The sequence below is a fragment of the Phoenix dactylifera genome, chromosome 3 (assembly GCF_009389715.1).
Source record: "Phoenix dactylifera cultivar Barhee BC4 chromosome 3, palm_55x_up_171113_PBpolish2nd_filt_p, whole genome shotgun sequence".
In the NCBI taxonomy this organism is placed as follows: Eukaryota; Viridiplantae; Streptophyta; class Magnoliopsida; order Arecales; family Arecaceae; genus Phoenix; species Phoenix dactylifera.
The window spans coordinates 3,285,983-3,302,609 of NC_052394.1; the positions used below are offsets into that span (position 1 = coordinate 3,285,983).

Genomic DNA, 16,627 nt, shown 5'->3' on the forward strand with positions numbered 1-16,627 from the left:
TCACCACCGCCCACGACGGCGATGCCTCCCTGTCGGGCGGGACGACGAGTGGGACAGTTAGGTAGTTGCACTGGATGACGAGGGAGGAGAGGTGGGGAGGGCGAAGAGCGCCGGGGGCACGCGGCCGGTGAAGGCGTTCATGGAGAGGTAGAGGAAGGCGAGGTTTGGGAGCGGAGCGGCGAAAGCGGCATCGAGTGGGAGAAGTCGATGGGAGGAAGCAAATTAAGATTGAACAATTGTAACAGTCTTCCAAATTGTTTGAAATTTATAGCAGAGGGTAGAACTCGGACAATGAATTTGAGTATGAGGAAAATGATCCATACACTAATAAGATAATGAACCTAGATGGTGAATTCAAGAATAAACCTTACTGATGGATGAGAAAGGTTTGACAAGAAAAAAAGAGCTCCTTGCGCATGATCTCTACTGGCGCATGAATTTTTTTTAATTTTTTTTTTAAAATTATAGAATTGTCAAAGTTTATTAGTAAGAAAAGTTTTATTCTTCTTTAATTTTTAGATTTTCTCTTCAAATTAAGTGTAAGAGAGAATATGGAAAAAAAAAATAGTCCCAATTCTATAGCGGCCGCCTCATATAATTTTTGTTCTTCGCAGCAGTATATTTCATTCAATTGTGTAAATACACATTGTTTAGAATAGCCACCATTCAGAGTTTTGGAGTTTGCACCTATAAGCCAAAAAAACAGAGTTCCGCTTTAAAATACCATGCACGCATCTTAACAAAACTTACTCTTCTGCCTTTACAAAGAGAAGAACCCACCAGGGTTTTACTAACTATGAAACAGCTACCATCCTGAGCATCTTCATTGTTCATTCTTCATTCAGTTAAAATATATCATATGAATTCCAAATTGTACCTTAGTTCAATACAATAATATCTTAATTTTAACACTAATGCTTGCTATTTCCTATTATTTTAAGAATTGAACGTCAAACTTGCTAAAAAATATTATACCCCATTCTATGAACAGCTGACTTTAAAAAAGAATACTGTTATTTCACTTTTCTTGTTTATTACTGCTGTAATGACTAATAAAAATCTCCATAAATGTTGCTTCAACTTAATTGAATGTTAAATCAGGCAAGTCATCCACTTGATTAACATGCATTCACGATCATTATAACTTGAGGAGATACATCAAAACAAGAACATATAAAATATCTATGTAAAGATTGAATTTTTTGTGCAAAATCGTGATGATTTTACTTTCTTGCTCTCATCACTACAAATAGATGTTTTTGTCCAATTTCATTATGCAACCATCAGCAAAGCGAACATGACATGGGCATCTCATAGATTTATTTCACAATCATAATTCAGTGCATAAGAATAGGATCAAATCATATCCTCAACAGTGTTAACCTGCCAAAGAATTTAAGAGCTGAAAAAATGTGATGTCAATGCAGTAAAGGTCTCCCATCAAAGAAAGCAGAGATTCTTGAAATGAGAAAAGGTTCTCGTCAAACAAGACTGGAAGCTCCTGGTTCATGAATTCCTTGTACGTTCACATATATCATTACCTTCAACACGTGGATTGTTTGATAATTTGATATTCACATTCGTCCACTATTACACAAGACAAACGAATTCCATTCGTATAATATATTTTTTTTAAGATCACCAAAATCAAAGTAGACCAAAAAGTTACAAGAGGCCACACAAGCGTGGCCTGGAGCAGAATTGCTTCCCATTTGCTTTCACAAGGGCCATCACTCCAGCCGTCAAGCCAGCCCAAACTACAGAAGAAACGAAGTGCTGTGCGTTGTGCCTGGCTGTTAACATAATAAAAACCATTTATTAAATTGCCAAATAAAATTTTGTATTCAAACCTCTTTTGCTAAAAGTCTGAAATATGTGCGGGAAGACCTTGATTTAACGTTAATGTTGTTAATGTAAGACCTCCAACAATGAGAACTGATGCCACTGGAAGATACTGCAGTTTTTTGTATTATTAACCAAATGTCAAATTGATGAATCAAAAGATGATATCAAGAAGTACTTTCAAAAATATGATGAGGAATGCTGAAATAGGAAAAAGATAGATCATTTCTAACTTGAAGTAAAAATCAAATGCTAAACGATTCATCATTGAGAGCTTTGGGATAAAACACATTTGATTAATTAAGACAATACACAGTGCTTACTGATAATGACTCAAACGCATTTAGCTGAAAAGGAGATGGACCATTTCTTCTGACTGAATAACGGCCACTAATAAGATCCATTGCATCCTGAGAAGCCCATAAACAGTTCACTAGGACTTAAGCCATTATAGGTAAAGCTAAATAAACAAGGAGGAAAGAGAGTGCGAAGAGGGACAAGAAAAGAACTTATGGATACAACATACTTGGCGAATGCCATCTTGAAAGTTATTCAAATAATAGCGAGAGAGAGCACTCATGCCATCCTTTATTAATCCAGCCAGAGTCTGTCTCCCATATCTGTACATTGAGTCCAGAACTTAGCAAAACAGAGCTGGACTTCTACGGGTGCAAATTACAGCTATGCTAAAAAAATACCTGACAAGGTCCCCCTTCAGGGCAAGAGTACCAGCATATTCCAAGCTGATCTCATCTCCATGTTGCACCCATACTGCCAAACACAACATGAGAAATTGTATCACATAGTATCAAAGAAAATCAAGGAAATAAAATTTGGTGTATAAGATACTCCAGAAATCTCCTTACATATCTTGAACATATCATAAATGTCATCATACATGGATATGCATTCACTTGAAGAAAATGCTCCCATGTATTGCAGTTGAGAGTTTAACGATTTCCTCGCCATATAACTCTGAGAAAGCAAGGAATAAGACACAAGGTTTTGTACATAGACAAATTGTATCAAGCTTACAAGTGACGAGATAATTTCGTTAAAGAAGATAATATGATATAAAAAAAACTGCATAATCTGTTGACATCTGTTGTAGAAATGAATCAAACCAAAAGGTTGACGTCTAAACAAATATACTAAAGAACTATAGCGTCACAGGCGTGCAGTTTTTCTTGCTCTTCACATGGAAATATAGGGCTTAATGCTGTATGATGCAAAAAAATGAAACAAAACAAAGCTTCAAGCGGTGAATATTAGTTCTCTTCAGTCAGTGAACAGTTTTACTTCTTTCTAAGTGCATACAACTATACTTTGGTCTTGCCATTCTTTTATAGCTAAACAATAGTGTACAGGATAATTGAGCTCCCATGATACAAGGAAGAAAGGTAACATATGTAAAGAAAGATCATATTTGCAGTCTTGGCTCTGGTAAACCCATCTCCAGTAAAAAAAATGTCTCCCTTGCCTATTCCCTCCTTAGAACCTTTTACCCATGTTCAGATCTTCAATGGCTACAATTCTGTACATCTATTCAAAGGTAGCGCCCATTGCTGTGTTTAGCCTTTATAATTCTATGCTTTCACCTTGACAAACATCTACCATATCATCACCTGAGGAAACCATGTAATGCCCACATTTTGGTTCTGCTAAGCCACATACAGATGATCACACAACCATCTGCTAATGCATCTTCACTTCATCTTCATCTTCCCCATTCGAGCGGGAACTTCTTATCTCTTCTTATCCAATTATAAGTTGCATAGCTATAAATCCTAAAGTCACAATGTATAAAATCATTCCTTATCCTCTACAGCATTTGCCACAATTTTACTGAATCATTTAGGCTCATATTCCATCAACTGGTAGGTGCTTCACATGAATAACATGCAAGAGTACCCAGCCATGCCACCCCCACCCCCACCCCCCTCTCCCCGCCAAGGAAAAAAAAAGAAGTCAGCCCTCAACTTTATTTATCCTGTGATGGTGGTGACCATGTCAAAAAATTATTCACGATCTGGACAGATTAGAAAAGGAATGTGAAGAAGGAAGAAAACATCGGATCAATTGCCACAAAATTATGCTGAAGAAAATATGCAGATGTGGGCTCATGTTTCAAAATTACGCTTGGCTTGTTTTACAAACTCGTACAGAGATACAAGTGACCGAGGTAAACATTTTTCAGGAACTTTTAGAATGATCACCAGTTGATGAGAACTCCCTGGAGATATTCAGCATAACAAGAAAAGCAGAATAGAAAATTCAGCATTTCGAGGAAAGAAAATCAATAAAACCTGAGTGACATTCGTTCGGTCGAGGCAATCAATGCAATTCACCCTAATTATTCCATTCTGCTCTGATAGTATTCGTCCTTCAGCATTGACAAGAAAATATCTGCTCAGCTGGCACAATAATGAATTAAGCAAATATTATATGCAACAATTACAATGAAGCTGAAAGACAAATCAAAAATTGCAGAAGCATACATGAAGTGTAATTGTCATAAAATGATTCTTTATTTAACTTGATTACCCTTGTTTTTCAACATCTTCTTTGATTTGATCATAAAGAAGTTGTAGATTATCAAAGTTCCCTTTGCCACAAATGTGATGGAAGTCAAAAGACACGTATCTGTGAACCAAATCAAACAGTCACTTATCACAAATAATACTTCACTATAATGGAAATAATGAAAATCATATGCAAGGAGATGCTGGACTGCAGCATGGGTTATTCACCCACTAATTAGGCTGTTCAATGGAATACCTATACCAACATAACATTAAAAGACAGCAGAAAGAAGTAAAACAAAATTTTAATTATGCATTTAAAAAGTCAAAAGCAACTAAAAATGGATAGAGACAACAATGTTTGAAGAAACAAACAGAAGAGGACGTTACTTTAGACGGTTTCTGATATGCATGGAAGGACCAAAAAGAGAGAACCCCTTAACAAACTCAGGTGATTGTTCTGGTTCTTGTATCAACATGAGCATAGACATAAAAGGAAGAAAGGAACGCCTTACAAATGTAGCTCCAAAGGCTTTCTAAAGTAATGTATCCTTTTATTTTAAAAGAAAGGTGTGAACTCCCCTATAGCAATATGTGGCAGTTTGCAAAGCGATTAACCCACAACCCTTCCTACCATCCTTCAAGCTATTTCAACATTGTATTAAAAGGGGTACATCTGAAAAGACGTCATGAAAACACAAAGCACAATTTGAATCAAGACTACACCATGGACCTATCAAGGCCAAAAGCAGAAGCAGCTCGAGACCATTGATCAAGAGGCTCCTTAGGTTGGAGTACTGGTCAATATTTTAATTGCAACCAGAGGCTCCATCATTAATGAACCACCCAATTAAGGGTCGTGATGTTTTGGAGAAGCATGAAGATGATTTCATAGATATTTGAATCTCCTTTGGTGACCAACAATTCGGTGCAGCACTTATTTAAAAAGGGTTATTAAGAAAGGAAACAGGGAGAAATGTGAGAGTATAGGCCCACAACTATAGCCTTATGCCCTTGCCCACCCTTTTGACACCTTAAGGGGCTTTGCATTCCAATTGGACAATACGGAGGAGGGAAAAGTAAAGAGATGAATAAGAGAAGTGAAAAGATAACTCTCTCTCTCTCTCTCTATCTATCTATCTATCTATCTATCTATCTATCTCTATCTTTTGTCTCTCCCCCATCCCCAACCCCTATCTGGTAGTGCAGTGGGAAAAGAGAGGAAACTTAATTTGTATTTCGCTTAATTAGATTTCAAAGAGGAAAGGAAGTGTCATTTTCTTTCTCCTATTTGTATTGGCAAAATCAGCAATTAGAGAAAAGGGAAGGGTTATTATCCATTCTCTCCACTTTTGGAGAAAAAGTGCATCGGTAGAGGTTTAATTTATTTTCTCTTCTCTTTTTCCCTATAAATTTATTATTTTTTTGAGAGAACTCCTAAATGTGTTATTTGAACAAGGGTCTGCATTTTCTCCTCCATTTTTCTTCTATCCAAATCTCTCATTTCACACAAAGATGCACCAACAGGGGATAATAGAGAAGTAAACTAATTGTATGAGTTTCAAGGTGAAAAGAAAATTCAAAAGAATTTATCTGTTGTAGTCAGTTAAAGAAAGACCAAACTAAAGAGTTAGGTTGTATCCTATGTTACAAACACTCGTGTTCAAGTGTCTGGTGCGCATGCATGCATGTGTGTCAAAGCATCGAATTCCTTCAATATCTAAGAATGTTTTGTTACCAAGCTTTTGTCTGGGTGTCATACAAAATGTCTGTTCTAGAGCATTGGTTTGTGGATATTTTAGGCTAAATTGAATAATCCAAGTAACATAGGCTCTATCTGGACAGCCTAAGTAATCGACATAGGTAACTGAACATCCCTATCAAAGGCTCTCTCAGTTCAAACATAAAGCATAAGGCAAAGAAGCCAGCCACTTACCCTCGCCAAGGGCATCTCAAAATAATATTCACATTCCACGTACTTATATTACCATGGATCACAAAATGAAAAATCAGCAGGGAAGAGTCCGCTAAATTGTGGTCAATTTGACATTGAAGTGATTATTGCAAAAACAATTACGCCAAAATTAATCCCTTAACCCCTAGCTTATTTGTACTAATCTACACTTCTTGTCTAAATTCTCTTTAACCCCAATAATGCAAACCACCTCCTTACGCTACCAAAAATCTGCATCTAGATCTTCAGGTCTTTCAAATGGATAACCCTTATGTAAAAGCAGCATCATGCACCCACAGATATATCATACCTCAACTATATTTTATTTCATCACGAAGCTGCTCCTCCTTCCGTATTGTTCATATTACATGTCAAACATCTTTTCCATATCTCTGACTTCTTAATTTTGTGCATGTTTTATTTGATACCTAGTCAAATAAATAACTGAAAATTTTTATCACAAAATATTTGGACAGTAAGAATCGCTGATATCTGATACTAAATGCAAATTATTATCCTATGGTTCAACCCAAACTCTTGTGAATCCTTAATATGCCATCTTGCTGGAGTAGTCCATACCAAGGATCGGCCACCGGATCGGTTCGACACTGATTCGGACCGAACTGAACCGGTACCACTAGTTCGGCCTAGTTGACGCATCCAAAAGTTCAAAAAAATTTGGATGATACGAACCGACCGATTTGTACCAATTTCTAGCCGGCTCGGGCCGGTACCATTTTTTAATGCCGAACCGAACCGGCTAAAGACTGGACCAGTTTGGTACGGGCTGAACCGGCTGGTACAGGCCGGTTCAGCATTTCTTGGTCCATACCATTCCACCTTCCTACTAAACTCCTAAATGTAATCGTTATGAATTCGGTACATAACTAGCATTAAAATATACTTTTCCACACATAAATCTGAAACTTAAACTTATATATAAGCCCCATAAATTTTCTGTGTCAAACCAATATGTGCACCACAAACCTTGACAATTAATAATTTAAGAATTAAACCTTCTAATTCTTAAATTCTATCTAACCTGATCCTTCAATTCTATCTAACCTGATAACTCTAACATAACAAAGCAATATAAAAACGTCCAGTTAGTTTAGGTGTTCATCCCTACCTAATGCAAAGGCCCATGTCCTCATATGTTACATTGGGTGTTATCTTCACTTTTCGATTAATTGGATTATAGCATTTACCCCTGAACAGATACTGTGGCCGATCACAATGCACTCTTCAACAGGTTTACCTGCATGGGAAGACGTTTTTGTCTCTCCAGCTTTACCTTCAAAATCTTGCAAAGAATGTGTAGACATTTTTTTCACTTACACAAACTTGAGGTAAAACTACAAACCAGTTTTGTTCAAGGGAAGGATATGATAGGAAGAAAGCAGCAGAGTGACTTCTAGCACATATTTTAGAGTTTGATTAAAAATCAAGTGAATCACAAGATGTCTGAGCATGCCATGCAAAAAATGGGAAGCGTGCACCAAGAAAATAAGCCAAAAAAGAAGCACCTATAATCCTCTCTGTGGATAGCAAAATCATTAATCTAATTTACATAATGAATACTTCTACTAACATTTTAAATGGCATAACAGAATGAGTTATTTATGTCACATAGTAGGGCAAAACAATAAACTACTTATTGACATAAAACTGTAATAGTGTTTTCATACAAGCATACGGAACAAATGGCATATTCTTAGTAGTTGCTTTTCTGGATGTAGCCATTGCCAATTTAGCAATGAGCCATGCTGACTCTCATACCTTTTTTTTCATGAATTTATCTATTTCACAGTTTCAAGAAATAGGCTCTGCCCAGATGATTCGACTACCACTTCATTTGCTAGAGGTTGTTATGAGTCATTTCACTGTGTGGCCCTTAGTAATATGCCTCTCTTTGTAGTTATTACCTGCTAGAAATAATATGCTACTGGCTATTTAAAGACATTAGGACTTCTAAATAACATGACAGGAACTTTTCCTTTCCTTTTTTTTTGTGAGTGTTCTCTAAAAGGTTATTTCAAACAGTGACATAGTATTTGCCTATATAAAACTTAACTCTGAATAGGTTGGACAGATTAGCCATTGCCTTGAAAATTGATCTTTCTGTTGCCCCACCACTGTGTTTAAAGGCATAGAATTGTTGTCTCATAGGTCTAGACAGCAAAGAAAATAAGATGATGCTTCTCAGACACCCTCAAGTGTAATGCAATGACGGTTAACAATTATTACTAGATCATTGATTGTTTAAATAGGATGAAGATTGACTGATCTAGATTTAATCAACTGCACAAATGATGAGATAGATAGAGATGATTAACAAAAGAACAAGTTTAAGTGTACCTGACGTGAGGAAGTTTTTCCATTTCAGCAGCAAATGCACGACTTAGCTCACCTTCATCACCATGCTGTAATAATATGATGAGTCACTAAAGATGAACTTAGAAATGTAGTTTGATGAGACCATATTTAGGATTCAAAAATTAAATCCAAAAGAAATCTTATGCCCATGAACGATTTCCTCTCAAAGCTTATTTTTCTTTTGAATGGTATATCCATTGAATCTAGAACGATATTTCAGCACAAACTACTCAAACAGCACCTAGCATTCAGTTGGAATATAGGCATTACACACTACATGCAGGACCTATCCTCTAGGATCTTTAGTCATGATTACAACAGTCCTTTTCAGGGCTTCAAATCCCATGGACGGGCCATCTTTGGTTTTTCCATGGAATGGGATGCGCCACCATCCCACACCATCCTGACATTGGGGACAAGGGATATCCTAGGATACATTGACTAGGATGCTGAGACAATTGCAGGACAGTCCTATCCCGACACTTGGGCCGATACCCTGTCCTGGCATCTTGCAGGACATCCCACCAGGATTTGAAATTGTGGTCATTTTTTTATTAGTAATCACATCCTATCTACAAACAACAAATATAAGTACAAAGAAAAAAAAAGATCCCAAATTATCAAGCCTCTCCCTTCCCTTTTCTTTTCTACAGCACTTCTTCCAATAGCCAAAATTAAAAGTTGCCCTAACAACTAATCTTTGTTATACAGTTCCAATCTATTCAAACCCTTCCTAGCAAATCCTTTTGTGATAGCATTAGATTGATGTATAACAAAGTGAATATGAAATACCAGCAAAAAGACACTTACTTTATCGGTGAGGTCAACTGCCATGGTCTCCCCATATCTTTGTATAAGATCATGAAAATGGCGCTCAACAACTTTTGGCTACAAGCATCAAATATAAATCAAGTTCAAGAAAGGCATATTTCATAAGGTATTAATTGTTTGGATAAGTAGCAGCACATATTGGTACAAAATTTCTCACCGTTTCTTCATGACTAATTATACTAAGACGTGGTTTGTAGCTCAAGTCTACTATTTGTTCCCAAAGAAGTGGAATAGAACCTCGAATCTGGCATATAAATAATGCACTTCAGTCCACTAGAATTTGCAGTACTAAACAAACTCCCTCTATTTCTAAACATAATTATGCATTCATGCATAGAAAGAAGTTCATTAATTTCATCCAACCAACCAAAACTTTTGCACCTATTTAAGCCTTAACATAATCAGTATATAATACCCTGTTTAAGCCTTAAAATAATCAATATATGAAATAAAACCAAAATTTCTTTTGGAAAGAAGGCTTTCTTACCAAAACCAAAGGTAACAAGAAAAGATAATATTAAAATAAATTTTTAATAGAAAAACAGCTTGGTGCTGAAATATTAAAGAAAAAAATCTTTAAACTTATGATTAACATAATATTGAAGCTCGCTCATAGCAAAACATACATAAGTAGCCTTGCCCCATCAGTTTATAGTCATCTTCAAGGATTTTATTTGATATTAATAGCTAAATCTTTCAAAATGTTATGTACCACTAAGGCAATGGCTAGTTCTACTAAAGACCTTCCTTCACACCCTCCTTTTCCCCCAGTCTTCAAATGAAACTCAAGAAAACCCCAAATTACCATCCGCCATGGTAATTACATTGAACACATCTATGTTGTCCTCTATGACTATCTCACTTTGTATTCTGATGAAGCAATTCCAAACCTTCCTCCAATATACTTTAAGCTCTATCTTGGATAAGTTTACAAAAAGTTTCCCTCTACATTTCTTTCTCTACCAAATCTAATATGCTCAGTTTATGCTCATGGACCTTTTCTACCAACATCGTGTTGAAACCAAATTTACAGATGCTCATTCTTAAAACATTTTTCACCAAAACTTCTTCTAAAGACATTTAAAACACCTAAATTGCTTTTTTGAGTACAATAATCAAAGAGGAGCCTCCAATGGATGTTAATACGAGAAAGAAAATGCACACTGCATCCTGTTTTTTAAGATCTGTAAGAAAAAAAAACTACAGCGTAACTCCAGGCATCTCTCTCTTGCATTGAATGAAAAATTATTGTAGACAGCTCCTGAGGAAGCCCCAACAGAGTTGCACCATATTATGAAGGCAACTACGATCTTACAAATGGGAATAAGGAAGGCATTTCTATATTTTACCTGCACTCATTACAATTCTTTGAATTCTATAGCTACTGCTTTTGCAAGAACCAGTGCAATCATCTAAAACAGCCGGAATCTAGCAAATCAAATTTCATAGTATCTACACAATCTTGTCATGGTCTCCTGCAAGGACATAAATTGTAAAAGAATGGTACCAAAATTTTTCATCCTGCCACCCTACAGATTATTATATGTTGTGACAAATGTATGGATGCTAAAAACTGGTAGTCATGGCCTCAGAGAGTTTTGGAAATAATTGCAACAGAGAATATCATAAAAATTGAGATAATCTGTAATATCTGGTTTTTATTACTATATGCTTAATTAAATTTCTTCCATCAGATCATAACGTCACCTGTAAAAATGAGGATTTAAGACCTTCGAACTCAACCAACTGCTCAGTCTCAATAAAATTAGCTGTGTCACCTTCAAGATTAGCTCCTCTTCTCCACATTCTTGTTCCTGAAATATTATTACAACACCAACAGTGTATCAATCATATCAGAGAAGTTATACCAATAGATATAGTAGATTATCATTTTATTAACATTGTTTCAAAGTGGTTGCAGAAATTAAATATGCAATCGGTCTATATGCTTATACCTAGACGCCTGTTGCATCTTCGTGAAATTAATGTAATTCTGACAGGTGATTTTTTTAGGGTAAATTGTATGGTCTGAAAGCGTAAGCCACTGTTAAGGATTGTCCTTGGTCAAGCATCTTTATCCTCAAACAGATGAAATATACGAACATGCATATGCATAGCTGGCAAACCCAATCACACTGCAAGTAACAGGGAAAATCTCCACCGAGATGCATCTGCACGCAAGGTTATAGAAACTAGAAGTACATTCACCCATAGACATGCAAGTAGAAACGCCCCTTACAAGGACTAATGCACAAAGACAATGGAATAAACGGATGTTATGAAAGATGTTTAAGCTTCAGGATATTTCCTTGTATCAAGGGGATGATGAACGCATCAAGCTGCAAGAACAAGATAAAAATGAATATTAGATAGTACATGACCAGTTCATAATTTTATAAATCATCTAAAAACTATGTAACCTTTATTTCTATAAGCTCCTCCAACATGTTTCGGTTCCAAACAAAGCGGGGATCACCCTGAGAAAGGAATAGGAAAATTGAATAATATATAATTAACCACAGAAGAACATCAGATCTCCAAGATATAGCATAGAAAATCATGCTCCTCTATATCACCTCTATATCATGGGTGCGCGTGGATTTTTGTGTAAAAGAATAATTAAAAAAACAATGAAAAATTCTGTACATCTAAATTTCTGGTCATCAAGAATCTATATAGGACCCAACAAACATTAGGAAGATGAATGCGAGACTCAATAGTTTGCATGTTTCAATGTCTATCACAGAAAAAATTAAGGGCCTGTTTAGGAAATCCAGCAGGACTGGGCTGGATTTGTCATAGGATCATGGATTATATGGTCTATAAGGCCCATATCAACCTAATCACTTACCAGCCCAAATCCTGTGGGAGGAAGAAAAAGACCTCCATAGGTTTTTTTTTTTTTATCCTGCAGTCCAACAGATCCATAGATGGAATTTAGGTAAAAACTAGGATGGGCCTTTAGAAGAAAATGGACTGGGCAGGTTAACTCTAAATTCCTATAGAAAATCCAGTCCAATCCCGCCAAAGTTCCCAAACAAGCCCTAAGTATGAAAGGTAATATACAGACAAAGAATAAAAAAATATATACAGATCCTAGACTTCAGTTCAGGTTATCCTGAAGCAAGCAAATCTTTGCCTAGTAAGTTTAAACATCCAGCAGCATGCCATTATAACAAAGGAATATAAAAACTAATTTATAATATATTAACTTAGTAAGCATACTTAGTGAATAAAAAATTAAAAGTATAACAAGATGTTAGTAACCAGACATGTCATAGACTAGAAGATCAATATACTCGTTAAGCACAAACAAATCTAAGCCTCTATGTATCAAAATAATTGGCCATGTTAGCTATCAAAAAGTGTACACAAACCAACAAATTTATAGATCAAAGCTTATCTTTCCCAAATATATCCAAAAATAACATATGAATATAAATACTGATTTATTGTATCCCGATAAACAACACATGCCAGACAGTAACAGACCTGTTTCCAGAGCGGTTTGTGCACCCTTACTTCATCTAACGTGCATGCCCTCTGTAAGCTAGAAGCAACAACAACATGCGAGCATTGTTTATTTTGATATCAATCATATTTTAGATGAAATCACCTATCAAGTATCAACATAAATGCTTATAGAACACTAGGATTACAAATGAATCAAATGCAATGCAATGAATGAAATGCTGAATCAACTGTAATGCACGTAGATGGTGAATTTCGAGAACCCAGTTCCAACTGACATGTACCATGATATGCATGATAAAAGTACTTACTTTAATGTTATATCCCTTTCATATGAATAATATAACCCAGGGGTTGATTCCACAGTTCTAAGGAGAGACATAAAGTAAGCCTCATCTTTTTTCTGCAAATAGGAAGCATTACATAATGTAAAATAGCTGATCAGAAATTCAAAGAGTAACCAGACAGCATAAGCACACCAGCCCACCCCTCTAAAAAGATTTTGTAAAAAAAAATGCCAAACCTCTTTTCTTTCCAGAAAGGATTTCGTGATAATATATAACAATTATAGTGACAAATGAACAGATAGGTAGAGCATACTTCTTGGGAAGTTGAATGCCTCAGAGCCTCATTGCAGGAGAGAAATTTCATGGACTTCACATGGTAAATAGAATAACCAAGATAGGTACCAACTTCCTGACGATCAGTGATAACTAGAACATATGTTCCTGGAACAAAATTAAGTATTCAGTTAAAAGGATGCAAATGCAAGTTATAAGAACAAAAGCAGCTGATAAATATTACTTTGAAGAATTATTCATTAAGTGGTATCATATAGTAAAAAAAACTTTCCAAACCAAGGCCACTCCTGATATATGATGCTTATCATTACTTCTCCAAGACTCCATGAAATATGCTCTGTAGTAAAATTTCCAGTTAGAAGGAAAATGAAGAGCCTACCAAAGTATTGCTATTTCCACTCCATTATTGTGACTAGGGCACAGGCAAAGCAATATTTAGAAATGTGGAAAGGCAAAGACTTGAGCAACAGATAGTTAGGCATGCCTATCTCTAGAAGGATTTTCCTTGAGTATGGACTCTCCAAAGTCAGTGAGATGGTTACATCAACAAAATCTGTTATATAAATGGAATCACCAAACATCATCCTTGAAACTTGAAAGCAACCAAGAGCTTTTGCAAAAGAGATTATGTTAATTTAATGGTGATATAGGCAAGCGGTGCTCAAGGCTGAAGCACCAATGGGGTATATGTTACCTAATGTTTCATCCTTTTTCATATTCCCTTGTGACACCAGTAGTCTATTAATAGATGATTTGCGAGTAGTCCGCTCCCTTTGGAATACTCAGCCACTCAGAGAAACGTAGACTCTTAGAGACTCTAACGAATATAACATAAGTTGACTTCTGACATGAGCTCTAATGCAGAACTCTTAGTGCAGAAATACTGTAGGAGGTCATCTACAGAATATAACTGCCCCATTAAAGTGAAGTACCCATGACATAATCTTCAAATTCCCTTTCAGATGTTGCAAACTGCATGAAGGTGGGCCTCTCATAATAGCATAGGTGTAAGATGTTCTATAAATTAACAGGGTTGATATTACCCCAAATAATTTCAAATAATGGTTGATTTGCCACAGCCTTTAAAGTAAAAAAAATTGCCAAGTCAGGCCTCAGAAAAGTTGAACAACTTCAAGTTGGACCTTGAATTGGCAGTCCAGTGGCAGAATATAAGATGACATCAAATTATAAAATGAGCTGTACTCCAACAAGAGACACCCAATAAATCAGAATTACAAGAAATTGGTAGTGGTGCCCAATATAACCGAAAGAATTATATGTGAATCCAGAATAACTACAACGAATAAACATTATAGGAGAACTATAACCACATAAAGCCCCAAACGTTAGTAGCAGCTCGCCAACTTCTGCAACCTTAATTTCAGAAAGTCTAAGCAACTATAACCCCTCCATGTATACAGTAAGCGCCAGCAACCTTTTGTATCATAACTAAGATAATACCATTAAACTTGGTAGTGAGTACGGAGAAAAGGTGATAAGTTTATACAATTGTACGCTGACAAGAAAAATACCTGCAAGCAATCTTATAACGCCAACCACTCCATAAATTGTTGCAACTTTAAAAGGAGTTTCAGAACCGATATCTCCTGCATTGATAAATGATAAATCAGCAAGAGGCGACAGCTACAATCATTAATAGATTTCGAGGTACTTATTCACAAAATTCTCTCCTAAATCAGAAAAAATCGACTTCAGACTCCAGTTTGCATCTTGCTCAAAGCACAAAGAATAAATCAGCAAACATGAACAAGCAACAAAAATATCAAGCCAAATGCGCAATATCATTCTTTAGGCGAGATTCTTGAGCTCCTTCAAAAGAAAATCCGTTCCTTCTTGCCCTAATCCAACTCAAGATTCAAGAACTCCAAGATCAAAAAGATTTCATCAAATAAATCCAAATATAAGGTATTGAATTCCTTTTCTTGAAAGAAAGGAATTTTCTTCCACCCAATCTACTCCATAACCCCGATACCAAAAGATTTAAACCAAGAAATCCGCATAAACGGGACAAGATTCTTCTTTTTCTCGAAAGACAAATGTGGGGGAGGGAGATCTAATGGCTGGATCAGGAAACTAAAGACGGGATCGGAGATTGGGGGAGTGTCTGACCGGAGAGGGTCTGGAGATGGCCGTCGGAGCGGTCGACGGAGAAGGCGTGGTCGGGGGCGTCGGGGTCGAGCGATCGGATGACGTACTTGTCGGGGAACTCCTGGAGCTGGAGTTCTCGGCAGCAGAGCCTTCGGGGAAGCCCCTCACCATGGCGCTCCGGCGTCGTCGCCGCTGCCATTCTTCTCTCTGTCACCTCCCTCTCTCTCCCGATCCAACGTTCGTCGCCGTGCAATAATGGCTGACCCATTTATTGCACGCAAGAACGCTTCTTCCCTGAAAACACGGTGGAATGCATCGTAGGTGGGTCGGAAAGCTGCGTACCCGAGAGCCTCTGACCTTACAGTGGGCTCCCCCAAGTGGCCAACTTGGATTGCCTACTTTTGCTTTTATTTATTTATTTATAATTTGAATGGGAGAGGAGACGCCTTCCAAATTAGGCCAGTAGAAAAGGTCCAATTACGGCATTAGCACTAACAATATAATTGAATTAGCCAATTGCATCAATTATCTAGTGATTTTACCAAGTCAAGCAATTGGCACCCCCAATCCTCTCCATATTAGTGCTGCCCTTGTGATTGTGCAAGTCACTTATATTATATAAAATTTATGGGAGGTTCTTGCCCACTAAGTCCATCTATTTTATTTAATATTGTGGTAGTACCATTTTGTCTTGTACTAGATTGCTATTTTATGGTCCAAGTTGCATATTAAGTTTAACTTTTTTTAAAGTAAAGAGATACTATTTAAGAATAAAAATGTGAATATAAATTTTCTTATCAAATAAAAAAATAGTGAAAATATAACTAAGAAAAAGAGAAAACTCTCTCGTCATCCTACAGGTTACTTTGAAGCGTTGGACGAGCGTTTTATGCCTCAAGGCTAGTGTTCTTATATCATATAAAATTAGATCCTAAAGTCAC

The 16,627-nt window shown here is 36.5% G+C and overlaps 1 protein-coding gene across 2 annotated transcripts; it reads right to left on the minus strand.

The window, feature by feature from the left end:
- Window positions 1-1,502: 1,502 nt before the first annotated feature.
- Window positions 1,503-16,049, minus strand: LOC103709488 (phosphoinositide phosphatase SAC8). Of its 2 annotated transcripts, none has more exons than XM_026805244.2 (20): window positions 15,708-16,049; window positions 15,110-15,184; window positions 13,597-13,724; window positions 13,308-13,399; window positions 13,018-13,075; window positions 11,946-12,002; window positions 11,831-11,864; window positions 11,481-11,561; window positions 11,233-11,339; window positions 9,683-9,769; window positions 9,505-9,582; window positions 8,677-8,741; window positions 4,387-4,485; window positions 4,149-4,248; window positions 2,709-2,817; window positions 2,541-2,613; window positions 2,369-2,462; window positions 2,166-2,252; window positions 1,888-1,954; window positions 1,503-1,789 (listed from the first exon to the last, which is right to left on the minus strand). In XM_026805244.2, the coding sequence occupies exons 1-20, from the start codon at window positions 15,952-15,954 to the stop codon at window positions 1,758-1,760; spliced, it is 1,770 nt and encodes a 589-aa protein (XP_026661045.2). In that variant the 5' UTR covers window positions 15,955-16,049; the 3' UTR covers window positions 1,503-1,757. The 2 variants fall into 2 exon arrangements, with proteins under 2 accessions (XP_026661045.2, XP_008793079.2); XM_008794857.4 differs by having other exon boundaries at window positions 1,503-1,793; window positions 15,708-16,047.
- Between the last annotated feature and the right edge of the window lie 578 nt (window positions 16,050-16,627).

Coding starts and splice junctions, on each gene's coding strand:
- LOC103709488 (XM_008794857.4), bottom strand. CDS start 15,954: ATGGGTCAGCCATTATTGCACGGCGACGAACGTTGGATCGGGAGAGAG. Junction 2,818..4,148: donor ACCGAACGAATGTCACTCAG/GTTTTATTGATT, acceptor TTGCTTTCTCAG/AGTTATATGGCGAGGAAATC. Junction 1,955..2,165: donor ATGCGTTTGAGTCATTATCA/GTAAGCACTGTG, acceptor AAAAAACTGCAG/TATCTTCCAGTGGCATCAGT.